At 41.0% G+C, this 15,538-nt stretch overlaps 2 protein-coding genes across 2 annotated transcripts; one reads left to right on the forward strand and one right to left on the reverse strand.

The window, feature by feature from the left end:
* On the forward strand, nt 1–954 carry LOC129688631 (olfactory receptor 51E1). The gene has a single exon (XM_055623574.1). The coding sequence runs from the start codon at nt 1–3 to the stop codon at nt 952–954; it is 954 nt and encodes a 317-aa protein (XP_055479549.1).
* Nucleotides 955–4,034: 3,080 nt separating this feature from the next.
* LOC129688580 (olfactory receptor 51I2-like) lies at nt 4,035–4,997 on the reverse strand. Its single transcript, XM_055623499.1, has one exon. It carries the CDS (start codon nt 4,995–4,997, stop codon nt 4,035–4,037), a length of 963 nt encoding a protein of 320 aa, XP_055479474.1.
* Between the last annotated feature and the right edge of the window lie 10,541 nt (nt 4,998–15,538).

The following is a 15,538-nucleotide window of genomic DNA, read 5'->3' on the forward strand; positions in this document are numbered from 1 at the left end:
ATGGTGGGCGTCAACAGCAGTGACTCCAGCGCCACGTACTTCATCTTAATAGGCCTCCCAGGACTAGAAGAGGCTCAGTTTTGGTTGGCTTTCCCATTGTGCTCCCTCTACCTTATCGCTGTGCTAGGCAACTTGACAATCATCTACATTGTGAGGACAGAGCACAGCCTACATGAACCGATGTATATCTTTCTTTGTATGCTCTCTGGCCTGGACATCCTTATTTCCACCTCATCCATGCCAAAAATGATGGCCATTTTTTGGTTCAATTCCACTACCATCCAGTTTGATGCTTGTCTGGTACAGATGTTTGCCATCCATTCCCTGTCTGGCATGGAGTCCACAGTGCTGTTGGCCATGGCCTTTGATCGCTATGTGGCCATTTGTCATCCTCTACGCCATGCCACTGTGCTCACATTGCCTCGAGTTGCCAAGATTGGTATGGCTGCTGTGGTCAGGGGTGCTGCGCTGATGGCACCCTTACCTGTCTTCATCAAAAGGTTGCCTTTCTGTGATTCCAATATCCTTTCTCATTCCTACTGCCTACACCAAGATGTGATGAAGCTGGCATGTGCTGACATCCGTGTCAATGTCATTTACGGACTCATTGTCATCATCTCCGCCATTGGCTTGGACTCACTTCTCATCTCCTTCTCATATTTGCTCATCCTTAAGACTGTGTTGGGCTTGACACGTGAGGCTCAGGCAAAAGCTTTTGGCACGTGTGTGTCTCACGTGTGTGCTGTCTTCATATTCTATGTGCCTTTCATTGGATTGTCAATGGTGCACCGTTTCAGCAAGAGGCGTGACTCTCTGCTGCCTGTCATTATGGCCAACACATATCTGCTGGTTCCTCCTGTGCTCAACCCCATTGTCTATGGAGTAAAGACAAAGGAGATCCGGCAGCGCATCCTGCGTCTTTTTCTTACGATCACACACACTTCAGATCACTAAGAGTCCACGATGAAACCTCACTCCATCTAAAGTTCTGTAATTCATACTGTAATATCAGCATCTTGGAAGACAGTATTAAGAAAACAAATCTTTCTTAATTCAAACATAGCTCAGATCTTTCAAAGACGAAACTGGCTGTGGAATTTCTTCGTGGAATGAAGTAACACCTGAAATCTACATTTTGTAATACTATATTCCCTTTTGTTTTTCTTGGTACGATTATTAAGATCAAGTCCTGTGTTTTGAAGGTTATTACATCCAATTTTATCACCACTCGCAAATCTCAATTCAGTTCACTGATGATGCTCACAGTGACAAATGCTCACAGCGTTCTGAGGTGGATCAACACATCTAAAATGTTCATCAAAGGCATGACAGAAAGAAAATAAACAAAAGACTAGAATAAAATTATACAACCTGGATTAAAACTCCAATTTCCTTATCAGAACCCACAACGACTTTGTATTTCTAAGACGTTATAACTGGATTCCTTATTCAAAACAATCTTGAAAGAGATAATTGTTTTTCTTCTAGGTCCCAGGGCAGAAAAAACATTACATTTGCTTACATTATGAGATGACACACTTTGTTATGACAGTTGTCACAGTCATGAAGACACTTTTATGTATTTAAGTTTATCAGCTTTTTGTGTGTACCCTGATTGCACCAATGGGGAAACTGATATTTCATGGGCATCAGTGAATTGATCATGGAAGCTCAAAAATGGAAGAAGAAAAAAAGAGCTTTCATGTGTAATCTTACGTTATGTCGAAGAATTGTTAGACAAGCTGGCAGGCTGTTGAACTGGGAATTTTCAGAGTCTTTCACTATTTTTGGAGGAGGCATTTGGTCCTTTATTTCCACCTACCTACCTAGTGCTGTTTTGAGGAATTTCCTATCAATAGAACTCATGCCAATAAACATTGCTTCATGCCTAGCCTAATCTTCACTGTGCTTGCACAATGGAAACAGCGTGGTTAGCTGCCGATTCCCCGTTGTCTGAAGGATGCTTTAGGAAAAGCGGTTGAGAATATCCAGCAGCTCGTGGTATAAAGAGTGGACTAGTCGCCACAGAGTCAAGAGCAAGAGCATGAGACCACGTAGGTTAGAGGAGGCTCTAGGTCACCTGGCTAACTAGGAAGTAGGACTAGGGAAAACATGGGCCTGTACAACACGAGGGGCACATAGACAACCAAACACCACAGATACCCAGGGCTTCAGGCCGAGCTGCAATGAGGAAACAAGGGCTGCATTCCTGCCAACTGTCCTTACCCTGGAGATAGCCTTGAGCCTACCTGAAATCCTAGTATCTAGTCACAGCATTTCCAGGAGTGGGCTGGACACTCATTGTAGGAGCCAAGTAGGAGTAGATTGATCAGGGATTGGGATCATTAACTACAGAAAAGTCATAGTCATAGATCCTTACAAGCCATAGATCTAGGGTATTCTTGGTGAGTATGAGATGCAGGCAGCAAAGTGGGCGCAGGGTAGAATTTCCTAGCCATGGCTAGCAGCACAGAGACCCCACTTATATATCCAACTTCTTTGTTGTACTCCAGACATATAAGGATTGTGTATATGACAGAACTGACTAGGGCAAGGTGAGGGCTGGCCAAAGGAAATAGCATGAAATGTACTCAGTGCAAGATTTGATCACTTTGAACTGAGAGGAGGAAGGTGGATAATCATTCATTGTCTAGAAGTGCTCTGACATTGCAGTTAAAAGAAAGACAAAAATATCAGAGAAACATGATTTTCTTAATTGCAATGTGTTCACTGTAAACAAAAATCATAGACTTTCTGAAATATAAAAGAAATTAAAACATAATGAAAATCTTCAATCTGTTACTCAAAAGAATTTAAAAGCTGTTGGTGTTTATTCTTCCAGAGTTTAGTATGAATTTGCATGCATACTTCTGTTTGGACATATGCTAAGTTTTTGTGTGTGTGTTTTCCTTTTGGTGATTTTTTTTGAGAAAGACTGTGATGAAGTAGTTCAGGACAGCCTCAACTCACTGTGTAGAAAGACTGTGATGGTGTAGTTGAGGACAGCCTCAACTCACTGTGTAGCTACAGATGACCTTGGACTTTTGATTCTCTCGAATGTACCTCTCAAGGGCTGGAATCAATCCCACGTTGTTTTTGCTTTATATTTATATTTGCAGTCCCTTTGGAGTCATTCATATATAATGCTTGATGAATGCATCAATTACAGTGGCCAATTAATTATTTTTTGTAGGGAAAGAGTTAGTACTTTAGGTTTCAGAAGAGATTCCAAGTCACTCTGGTCTGGCACATGTACTTAACACAGCTCCAATCTGTAATTAATATTAGTGATTACTGCAAAATAAAATATTTAACAAAATATTTTTAAAGATAATCTTTATTTATTAGGTATAAGTAAAGGAACTTAGAATATTATCTTAAGTCATGTATAAACTAGCTTTATCATCTCCATTTTTTCCTTCAAACATTGAAGGAAATGTTATATATCATTTACAGTGTCACCTACATTACACACACACCCATCCACACACACACACACACACAATCACACGTGTATAAACAAGTGGTAGAACATGGAGGAGTGAAAAAGTGTTGTCTCTTCCATGAATGTATTTACGTAAAACGTGCAACATTTTCCATATGGTTCTATTTTTCTTTATCTCTTTCAATTTCTGCATGACCTAGAAAAACTGATTTTTTTTTCTGAAAATAAAAAATTATCTTCTTTGTGTAAGCTTTCCAACCTTCTCAGTAGTTCTGTCAACTCCTGATTTACATTTCTTAGTGATCTTCTGCACGGAGATTTATTATGACACTTCTTGGTCCATAACATGATGGCATTATATGCCCTTTTCCTGGTATTAAGTGTAAAATTCTGGATACAGAAGAAAATGTTTCATGGATTTATCAGTCTTTAATCGTCATCATTGCATCTTTACAAAGTAAACAAAACACACATTTGTAACAGGAATAAGGCAGAATGTCTTCTTGTAATCTCAGCACAACTAAAAATTTTCAGTGTTTGCTATGGCATGTCTTTTATTTTATCCAGTTTGTGACATTTTTAAAGTTTATTAGCCTTGGACTTTCCTACTTATCACTCTGAGCATGGCCTCTCTGATAGGCTTGGATTTGACGCTGTAGATGATGGGGTTGAGCACGGGAGGAACCACAAGGTACACATATGCAACAAGGGCATGAACAATGTGGGGCAGGTGCCTACCAAAACGATGGATCATGGACACACCTATGACTGGAACGTAGAAGACCAGGACAGCCAAAATATGGGAAACACATGTGTTGAGGGTCCTGACACGCTCCCTGGGAGAGGCTAGCCCCATCACTGTGTGAAGAATCAAGGAATAGGACATGACAATAAGCAAGGAGTCTACACCCACCGTGGACAGAACCACATAGAGTCCATAGAGGATATTGACAGTAATGTCAGCACAGGCCAGCTTCATGACGTCAGCATGGAAGCAGAATGAGTGAGACAGGAGGATCTTTCCAGGGCAGTAGTTCAGTCGCTTCAACAAGAAGGGCAATGGTAAGAGGGACAGAGTAGCTCGGGAGGTAATGGCCACCCCAATTCTGATGATGACATTGTTAGTGAGGACAGATGCATAGCGCAGTGGGTTGGAGATAGCCACAAAGCGATCAAAGGACATGGCCAAGAGCACTGAGGACTCTACCACAGAGAAGAAATGCAGGAAGAACATCTGTGTCAGACAGGCATTGAAGCCAATGAAATGATAGTCAAACCAGAGTACAGCCAGTGTGGAGGGCAGCGTGGACAAGCTGAGGCCCACATCACTTAGGGCGAGCATGGACAGGAAGTAGTACATGGGCTGGTGTAGGCTGTGGGTTCTCCTCACAGCCAGGAGGATGAGGCAGTTTCCAGTGAGTGCCACAGTGTACATGGAGAAGAAGGGGATGGAGATCCAGCCATGGACAGCTTCTAGCCCTGGGATGCCAGTCATGAAGAAAGAGTCTGGCTGGAAGAAGGAGATGTTGAGGAAAGACTGGGAAGGGAGCATCCTTTGGGCGAGCCAAGGGTTCCCAGGAGATGTGATGGCCTCAGTCTGCACGGACACTGAACATACCCAGGATGAGAGGGAACAATGCAGTAGTGTGGAGTCAAAAGTCTCGCACTCAAGTTTCACTAGTTCACCCTTGCATGTATAAAAGAAAAACATTTATAACAAAATCATTGCAGACTCTACGTTATGTTCTATTAAGCATGGTAATGTCTCGCCTGTACTTTTCTCATATCTTCATGAAAAGTATAGGTGCTTTTGAAGATATGGCTCCTCTCAAACATAAGGTTGGGCAGTTGGAGTTATGAACTTTAATATGCTCATGAAAAGCTTCTTGTCCCCAACATTAATGCCTCGTCTGATCTGATGGACCGAGACTCCTTGTGCTATGAAGCAGTATACAGAATAGGGCCTCTACTGACCTCACCAATGTCTACTTTTTTGTCCAAATTGAGGACCTTTTATATCCTTGTGCTTAGAAGGAAATGAGAGTTCATGTTCGGTAAGAGGTAAAGAAAATTAAACCGTGGAGATGGAATAAAGGAAGTTTATTTTTATTGAGTTCTAGAAACCCTATAAAAAAGTCTGACTGCATGAGAAATTACTGTGCTTTTCCCACAGTTTTGCACTTTTTAAGCTATTACAAAGCTCATCTGTTTATGTTGCTCTTGGATTTTCTATGACACATTTTTGACATATGCCAAAAAAAAAAAATCCATGATTCATACTTAGCATTTTGAGACTTTTTTTTTAGATAAAGAATCAAGAGACTTTGGAAAAGGCCACATTTTCCCACCCACTGTACAGATGAGAAGCCCTGGGCTGGAGAGCTGTCAGTGACCTACCTCTGCTGGCTGACCCATGTATCATTGTCTTGGAGTTTGACTCCTAAGTCTTTTTCCAAAACCAATACTGTCTCCAGTAGCCTGTCCTGATGACACAAAGTACTTGACCATCGGTCTGCAGTAGAAAACACTACAAATGTTGGTTCTTCTGTGAGGCGCTACAAACTTGCTGCAGTCCTCAGGGCTCTCGTCAGCTGGGACTTGTTTCATCTCACAGCTGCTGTGAAATGTAGACTTTAGGAGGCTGCTCTTCCTGCGCTGTGCATGGTGATTGGTGTTCAGGGATGTGACTTGCTCCTGTCACTCTGCTTTGAATACCCTTCTGGTGGTGCCCTGTGCAGTCTGGTAGGGTGCTTGTGGTATGGCTTGGGCAGTCCTGTGAGGAAGCACATTGCACACGCTCTGTTAATTCTGGGTTGACTTTGTCCTGACCGGATTCTTCAGCCAAGCAGATCATATTTTAGTTTATAAAAAAGTCCCTGTTATTTATATTTGGGATTTTGTGTTCTTTCTGTATTCTTCCTTTGATTTTTCATGTGGCTGGGCTCCTCATTCCTTTATAGAGTAAACACTATTTTCTCAGAGAGCATTTGGATAACTCTTGCCTCAGTGATGCCCTTATCTATATCTCCTCCCCCGCCTTTGTTATTTTCACAGGATATACTCTTATTTTCCTATAAGAAACTGAATTGATTTTGCATTTCACGATTACTTCTTTCCATGATGATTTTTATGTCTATTTTACTAGATTAAAAATCCCATGAATGTGTCAACTGGAAGGTTTCATCTGTTAACTGGTAACTATTACCTAGTGCACTTCCTGGTAGAGACTAAAGTCATCTTCAACATTTATTGGAATGAATGAATACTGAGAAGATAACCAAATGTTGTACACATGAAAGAAAAGCAAATGAAAGTTAGAGGTAAAGAGGTGGTGAAATGAGTCAAGGGCGAGAATGGTTCCCTCAGGCATCAGGTAGTGGAACTGATGGTGTGTTTCAAAGAAGAGGGGATTGGAACCCAGCTCAGGAAATCATGCATTGCACTGTGGGATGGACATAGTATGTTAGAATTATAGTTGTTTACACATAGAAGAAATCTCCAAGAAAAGTTCAGCTTAATTTCTTAAAGATGGTTGGTTATCATGTCAGCTAAGAATCTCAAATATTTTATCTGGGTCCTATTTTAAGAAGCCTGCTGGGGTTATGGACAGATACCTGTGGCATTATAGTGTACCTTCAGACAGTCTCCCCAGAGTTACGTCTGTTGGACATCTCATGGATTCTTTTCTTAGCCCCCTTGTACCTTTCCTCTGTACTCTCCTTCCCATCATTCAATCCAAAGGAGACTGTTCATTAGCTTTTTTTCTCAATGTTGTTTTGGGGACACTGCTGGTCCTGTTCTCACCCTTGACTCATTCCACCATTTCTCTTTACTTTCCTTACAGATGTCTCAAGTTGTCTGAACCAACCGATCCTCATGAGTCATCGCCTTAAAGTCGGTATTCTCCTGGTAAACTGGATTTCGTTATCATCTTCTCTATTTGTCCATCAGTGCTTTAGCTGACACACAACATTAACTTTTGAGTACAAGCCTCTGGAATTGGAATATGTGAGATAACTTTAGCTATGTGTGTCTTCCACTTGTCAAAGTAACAACAACAAACAGCTCTAAGTATGCCAAGTGATTTTTAACAATTTTTAAATGGAGAGAATTAGAGAAAAGTTTTTGGGTTTCAGCCATTCTGCTGTATTATTGTATTACACTGAGCATATTCAGGGCACATAGGCAGCTCTGAGTGAAAAATGAATCCAACAGCACTACCATTATTTACAGAATAAAACTCCTATTGAGTTGAAAGAAATAATTTCAATGCTGTTTGGTATCAAGTGCCTTCTTTCCTTCTTCCTCCCTCCCTCCCTCCCTCCCTCCCTCCCTCCCTCCCTCCCTCCCTCCCTTCCTTCCCTCCTTCCTTCCTCCCTTCCTCCCTCCCTCCCTTCCTTCCTTCTTTTCCTAAGTAAACGGTTCTACTGCTGCTTCACAAGCTCTGTTAGATACCAGCATAATTTTCTCTTCCTTGTCCCAGTTTTCTTCATTGTAAAACACAGGCATGAGCCAGATTATTACTTGAACTCTGGCACTTGGTAATTATAGATCTACTTACTGTTTATAAAATTCAATCAGCCAATCAATCAACCAACCAATCTTTCTTTTCCATCTCTTTACATTGTTCTTATTTTGTTCTTTTGAATCTTCTTTCTTAAGATTTTCTAATCTACGCTAACTCCCAAGTTTTTTCTTTCCAAATTACAAATTCATGCCTATAAAAGTGCCACACACCCACTTACACGGCAGTTTCTGAGCTCAACAAGTTTGACTATTACAAAAGCTGAAAGTCTGATTATCTTTGATAAAGCTCCATTTCACAGTATGGTACACATGATGGTTAATTTCCTGTACTAACTTGGCTAAATTATAGTGCCAGTTTTGGCCAAACAGTGTTCTAGAGATTTCTATGAGTAAATGTTTTTTTTTTAATAAAAAATTAACTTTTGAGTTTTTAGACTTTGAAGAAAGACCACTACTCTCTGTTTTATGTGTGGCCTCTGTTAATCAGAGAGAGGGTAAACTGAGGTTTCCCTGGGAGACTGGAATCCTGTTCCAGGTGGCCTTGAGGTACAGTGTATTCATCAGCTCCCCCCAAGTCTCCAGCTTGTCCTGAATAATTCATACCAGAGTCCTCACAACTGCATGAACCAGCTTCTTGCTCCTGTCCCAGTTCTGTTTTTCCTTGGAACACTGACTAATATATAGTCAATATACACACTAGAAATTCAGTTGTTTTGGTGAACAAATAAACAATGAACTGGAGGCGTCTGGGACCATGTTGGTATATTTCCAAGTATAGATACTTACACTTAAAAATAATATGTTGTAGTCTAGACAGGAACCACTTGAGTGGTCTCCTTCAAGCATTAATTTTTTTTTTTTTTGGATCAACTGTATGGACATCTTGGTTTGGAACTCAGCTGGAATTTCTGGGCTCTTCTTAAACCCTAATACCTAGGTCTCTTTATTTCTTTCTGGCCTCTACCTTTGGTATTTCTTTTCCTTGAGTTTGGGATGCAGAAAGGAGAAAGAATCCTTCCAGCACTCCAAAAATAGAGGAAAGCCCAATTGTGAGCCCTGATTACTCACCTTGGCTGTGATACTGGTCAAATTTGCTGTACCACACCCCATAGAACACAGAACCTTCTTTAGTTAAGACATTCTTCTTTTATTCTGATTCAGAAAAATGTAGCCAGACTCAAGGGAAAATGGGATTTGAGTCACAGGGAAACTTCTCTGTGTTCAGCTCCACCCCTGGGATGGAGCTGAGGGTATTTGTTGAGAGGTTAAGTTTTGTCCTGTCTCCACTTTCTCAAAAGTAAAGACAGTTTATTGGATACTGTACCTCTTACTGCCAAGTAATTGCTACAGCACTTATCAGTCTTCTTTGGGCTTTAGATATAACGCTTAAGAAAAATTACTTAATCCGTTCACTATGTAATGTAGCAGAGTATCAGCTATGAGAGGACCCTGGAGCAGAAGAAAGATTTGCCTCTGAGTCCATGTGCTCTATAACATGTGTGTCACGTGAAAGGAAAAACTATGGTGCCAATTGTAACAGGAATGTGTGAAGTCTCCATCAAAGCCTAACCTGATACCTACGGTTACATATACGCAAACCAGAGACATCAACCTCACTGACTTGGAGGTGGCTAACGAGTGATCCCCATTAGAATATAAAGCAGGTGATCTAGATTCTGTATGAATGGACCAAGATAGTTTTAGAATCTCATTTATTTTGAGAGTGGAGCCTGACCCAGGAACAGATAATTGCTCATGCTTGAAAACTGGTACACACACTTGAGGCAGTCTGAGAAAGTTCTGCTCGTCCCAGTCCTATCTCCCAGTTGTACCTTTCTGCCACTCAACTCTTCTCCACTCATATTTAGCCACTTGCTCTTCTACGCAGGGAGAGGGCTTTCCCTACGTCTCTTCCCATGTCCATTTCTCTTCTTATCCATGTCAGTTCAGATTTCAGCATCTACTAAATATATCCCCCACTTTTTTTCAGGAGCCCAGTTAGAGCTCAGAAAATTCCAAACGTTCACAAATGTGCTATTTCCCTCCTTCCCAATCTTAGCCAGTATCAGCAGCATTCTGCCTGTCATCACACGTCCTTGCTTAGCACCCCTCCTCTTCTTCAATGGACTGTGAGGTTCTCCAAGAGAAAAAATGAGTTTCTTTTCACTTCTAAGACCTTAAGAACTTAAAAATATGTATAAATAAGAAGTGGGAAATACTAAGAGCTGGAGAGGACAGGAACTACACAAGGAGAGCAACAGAACAAGAAAATTTGAACACAGGGAACTTCCCAGAGACTCATACTCCAACCAAGGACTATTCGTGGAGATGACCTGGAACCCCTGCACAGGTGTAGCCCATGGCAGTTCAGTATCCAAGTGGGTTCCATAGTAATGGGAAGAGGGACTGCCTCTGACATAATCTGATTGGCCTGCTCGTTGATCACCTCCCCCTGAGAGGGGAGCAGCCTTACTAGGCCACAGAAGATCACAATGCAGCCACTCCTGATGAGACCTGATAGACTAAGATCAGAAGGAAGGAGAGGAGGACCTCCCCTATCAGTGGACTTGGGGAGGGGCATGCGTGCAGAAAGGGGAGGGAGGGTGGGATCGGGAAGGGAGAAGGGAGGGGCTTATGGGGGGGATACAAAATGAATAAAGTGTAATTAATAAAAGTTAAATAAAAAATTAAAAAACAAAAAAACATTTTCTTTCTTTTTTTAAAAGTTCTTTATTAATTACACTTTATTCACTTTGTATCCCCTCTGTGGTTCTCTCCCTCCTCTCTCCCCAATCCCTCCCTCCTCCACCCTCTGCACACATGCCACATCTCCCCAAGTCCACTGATAGGGGAGGACTTCTTTTCCTTCCTTCTGATCCTAGTCAATTAGGTCTCATCAGGAATGGCTGCAGTGTCTTCTTCTGTGGCCTGGTAATGCTGCTTCCCCCTCAGGGAGAGGAAATTAAAAAGCAGGCCAATCAGTTCATGTCAGAGACAGTCCCTGTTCTTATTACAATGGGACCCACTTGGGTACTGAAGTACTATGGGCTACATCTGTGCAGGGGTCTTAGGTTATCTCCATGCATAGTCCTTGGTTGGAATAGCAGTCTCAGGAAAGACCCCTGTGCTCAGATTTTTTGGTTTTGTTGCTCTCCTTGTGGAGTTCCTGTCCTCTCCAGATCTTACTGTTTCCCACTTCTTTCATAAGATTCCCTGCACTCTGCCCAAAAGTTGGCCATAAGTCTCAGCATCTGCATTGATAGTCTGCAGGGCAGAGCTTTTCAGAGGTCCTCTGTGTCAGGCTCCTGACTTGTTCCCTCTTTTCTCCTTCTTCTGATGTCCATCCTCTTTGCCTTTCTGGATAGGAATTGATCATTTTAGCAAGAGTCCTTCCTCTTGATTAGTCTTTAGGTGTACATATTTTAGCAGGTTTATTCTATATTATATGTCTATATGAGTGAGTATATACCCTGTGCATCTTTCTGCTCCTGGGATAGCTCACTCAGGATGATCTTTTCCTGATCCCACCATTTACCTGCAACTTTCATGATTTCCTTGTTTTTTATTGCAGAGTAATATTCCATTGTGTAGATGTACCACAATTTGTGCATCCATTCCTCCACTGAGGGGCATCTGGGCTGTTTCCAGCTTCTGGCTATTACAAATAAGGCTGCTACAAACTTGGTTGAGCAAATGTCCTTATTGTGTACTTGAGACTCTTTTCGGTATATGCCTAGGAGTGGTATAGCTGGATCTCGAGGAGGTGCTATTCCTAGTTGTCTGAGGAAGCGCCAGATTGCTTTCCAGAGTGGTTGTACAAGTTTACATTCTCACCAGCAGTGGAGGAGGGTTCCCCTTTCTCCACAACCTCTCCAGCATGTGTTGTAACTTGAGTTTTTCATCTTGGCCATTCTGATGGGTGTAAGGTGAAATCTTAGGGTCGTTTTGATTTGCATTTCCCTGATGGCTAATGAGGTTGAACATTTCTTTAAGTGTTTCTCTGCCATTCAATATTCCTCTATTTGTTTACTCTGTACTCCATTTTTTAATTGGATTACTTGATTTTTTTTGCTGTTTAACTTTTTCAGTTCTTTATATATACTGTATATTAATCCTCTGTCAGATATAGGGTTGGTGAAGATCCTTTCCCAGTCTGTAGGCAGTTGTTTTGTTCTGACAACAGTGTCCTTTGCTTTACAGAAGTTTTTCAGTTTCATGAGGTCCCATTTATTGATTGTTGCTCTTAGAGCCTGTGCTGTTGGTGTTCTGTTCAGGAAGCTGTCTCCTGTGCCAATGAGTTCAAGCCTCTTTCCCACTTTTTCTTCTAAGTGGTTTAGTGTGTCTGGTTTTATGTTGAGGTCTTTGATCCACTTGGACTTTAGTTTTGTGCAGGGTGGTAAGTATGGATCTATTTGCATTTTTCTACATGTAGACTTCCAGTTAAACCAGGACCATTTGTTGAAGATACTGTCCTTTTTTTCCATTGGCATCTTTGTCAAAAATCAGGTGTCCATAAGTGTGTGGATTTATGTCAGGGTCTTCTATTCGATTCCATTGATCCACCAGTCTGTTTCTATGCCAGTACCATGCAGTTTTTAGTATTGTTGCTCTATAGTACAGCTTGAGATCAGGGATGGAGATACCTACTGAAGATCTTTTACTGTAGAGAATTGTTTTAGCAATTCTGGGTTTCATGTTGTTCCATATGAATGTGAGCATTTTTCTTTCCAGGTCTGTAAAGAATTGTGTTGGTAATCTGATGGGAATTGCATTGAATCTATAGATTGCTTTTGGTAAGATGACCATTTTTACTATATTAATCCTGCCAAGCCATGAGCATGGGAGATCTTTCCATCTTCTGATATCTTCTTCTAATTCTTCCTTCAGAGATTGGAAATTTTTTTCATACAAATAAAACATTTTCTTTAGGCCTGACTGTTTAATATGCAGCTCAGGGCCTCAGATGAGTTGACATAACCAAATATCGGAGATGTAGAAAATTTGGCAATGATAATTATGTTTCTGAATGCTCGGTGAACAAAATAATATTAAAGATGAAACAAATACATGCTATCACACAACAAATCCTAATGTGTACTGTCTGGAACATGTTGGCTCAGATTTGAACCTACTGTGTGCTTTGAGTTGAGCATCCAAATACACAATTAGTGTATCTTTGGATTGTATAATGCTGGAATTTGAAACACTTCTATTTGAGTTACTGACTTCAGCTTAGTGAAAGGAATATAATGAATGCTGTCTTGGAGTGCAGACCATATCTTCAACAATTTCTGAAATTACCCTAAGTGTACTTCTGTCATTTTACCCTATTTATTTATGAAGCAATGTTTTATAAAATAGAAATGTCACTTAGCTCTGAAAAATTTTAAAGATACTTTATAGTCTGCAGTTTGAAATTTTCAGTTGAGACTTAATTGTTGTGAAAAAATATTTTATTAGTATCTAAATTTGCTTTCATGTTTAAGAAGTGTTAAAAATTATGTTTAATACAGAACGTTTTAACATACATTTTCCATGATTTATTATCAGTAAATTTGGTTTCAGTTCTTATTTTATATACATGCATGCCCAGGATTGTGTAAAAATTTCCCAGGTGAAAAGGATAAATCATCCTGCACAAAACTGAAGTCCAAGTGGATCAAAGACCTCAACATAAAACCAGACACATTAAATCGGCTAGAAAAAAAAGTGGGGAATACCCTAGAACTCATTGGTACAGGAGAAAACTTCCTGAACAGAACACCAACAGCACAGGCTCTAAGAGCAACAATCAATAAATGGGACCTCATGAAATTGAAAAGCTTCTGTAAAGCAAAGGACACCGTCATCAAAACAAAGCGACTGCCTACAGATTGGGAAAGAATCATCACCAACCCTCTATCTGACAGAGGACTCATATCCAATATATATAAAGAACTAAACAAGCTGAAAAGCAACAAACCAAGTAATCCACTTAAAAAATGGGGAACAGAGCTAAAGAGAGAATTCTCTGCAGAGGAATATCGAATGGCAGAGAAGCACTTAAAGAAATGCTCAACCTCATTAGCCATTAGGGAAATGCAAATCAAAACAACCCTGAGATTTCACCTTACACCCATCAGAATGGCCAAGATGAAAATCTCAAGGGACAACACATGCTGGAGAGGTTGTGGAGAAAGGGGAATGCTTCTCCACTGCTGGTGGGAATGTAAACTGGTACAACCACTCTGGAAATCAATCTGGCGCTTTCTCAGACAACTAGTAATAGCGCTTCCTCAAGATCCAGCCATACCACTCCTAGGCATATACCCAAAAGAGGCGCAAGTACACAACAAGGACATTTGTTCAACCATGTTTGTAGCAGCTTTATTTGTAATAGCCAGAAGCTGGAAACAACCCAGATGCCCCTCAACTGAAGAATGGATGCAGAAACTGTGGTACATCTATACAATGGAGTGTTACTCAGCAATGAAAAATAAGGAAATCATGAAATTTGCAGGTAAATGGTGGGACCTGGAAAGGATCATCCTGAGTGAGTTGACCCAGAAGCAAAAAGACACTCACGGTATATACTCACTCATATAAACATACAATATAGAATAAACCCACTAAAAGCTGTACATCTAAACAAACTAAGCAAAAGAGAGGACCCTAGCTAAAATGTTCAATCCCCATTCTGAAAGGCAAAGAGGATGGACATCAGAAGAAAACGAAAATAGGAAACAACCTCGGAACCCGCTACAGAGGGCCTCTGAAAGCCAGAAGAAAACAGGAAACCACCTTGAAACCTGCCACAGAGGGCCTCTGAAAGCTTCTGCAGTATAGACTGTCAAAGCAGATGCTGAGCCTGAAGGCCAACTGATGGGCAGAGTGAATGGAATTTTATGTAAGAAGTGGGAAATAGTAAGAGCTGGAGGGAACGGGAACTCCACAAGCAGAGCAACAGAACAAGATAATTTGAACACAGGGAACTTCCCAGAGACTCATACTCCAACCAAGGACTATTTGTGGAGATGACCTGGAACCCCTGCACAGGTGTAGCCCATGGCAGTTCAGTGTCCAAGTGGGTTACATAGTAATGGGAAGAGGGATTGCCTCTGACATAATCTGATTGGCCTGCTCTTTGATCACTTCCCCCTGGGGGGGGGGAGCAGCCTTACCAGGCCACAGTAGAGGACAATGCAGCCACTTTTGATGAGAACTGATAGACTAAGATCAGAAAGAAGGAGAGGAGGACCTCCCCTATCAGTGGACTTGGGGAGTGGCATGCATGCAGAAAGGGGAGGGAGGGTGGGATCGGCAGGGGAGGAGGGAGGGGCTTATGGGGGGGATACAAAATGAATAAAGTGTAATTAATAAAAAATAAATAAAAGATTTAAAAAAAAAAGGAAAAAAAAGAATAGAATAATTTCAAGAAAGCTTGTTATAATGAATAACTGAGACATTTAGTCACTAGAATGAAAAACCTTTATTGGCATTTACACCATATTGTGCCATATTATTTCATGTATAACTCTCCTAGCAATAGAATAATTATTCACATTTAGTCATAAATTCACATTTATC

This window comes from Psammomys obesus, unplaced genomic scaffold (genome assembly GCF_907164565.1).
Source record: "Psammomys obesus unplaced genomic scaffold, mPsaObe1.curated_primary_1811, whole genome shotgun sequence".
Classification (NCBI taxonomy): domain Eukaryota; kingdom Metazoa; phylum Chordata; class Mammalia; order Rodentia; family Muridae; genus Psammomys; species Psammomys obesus.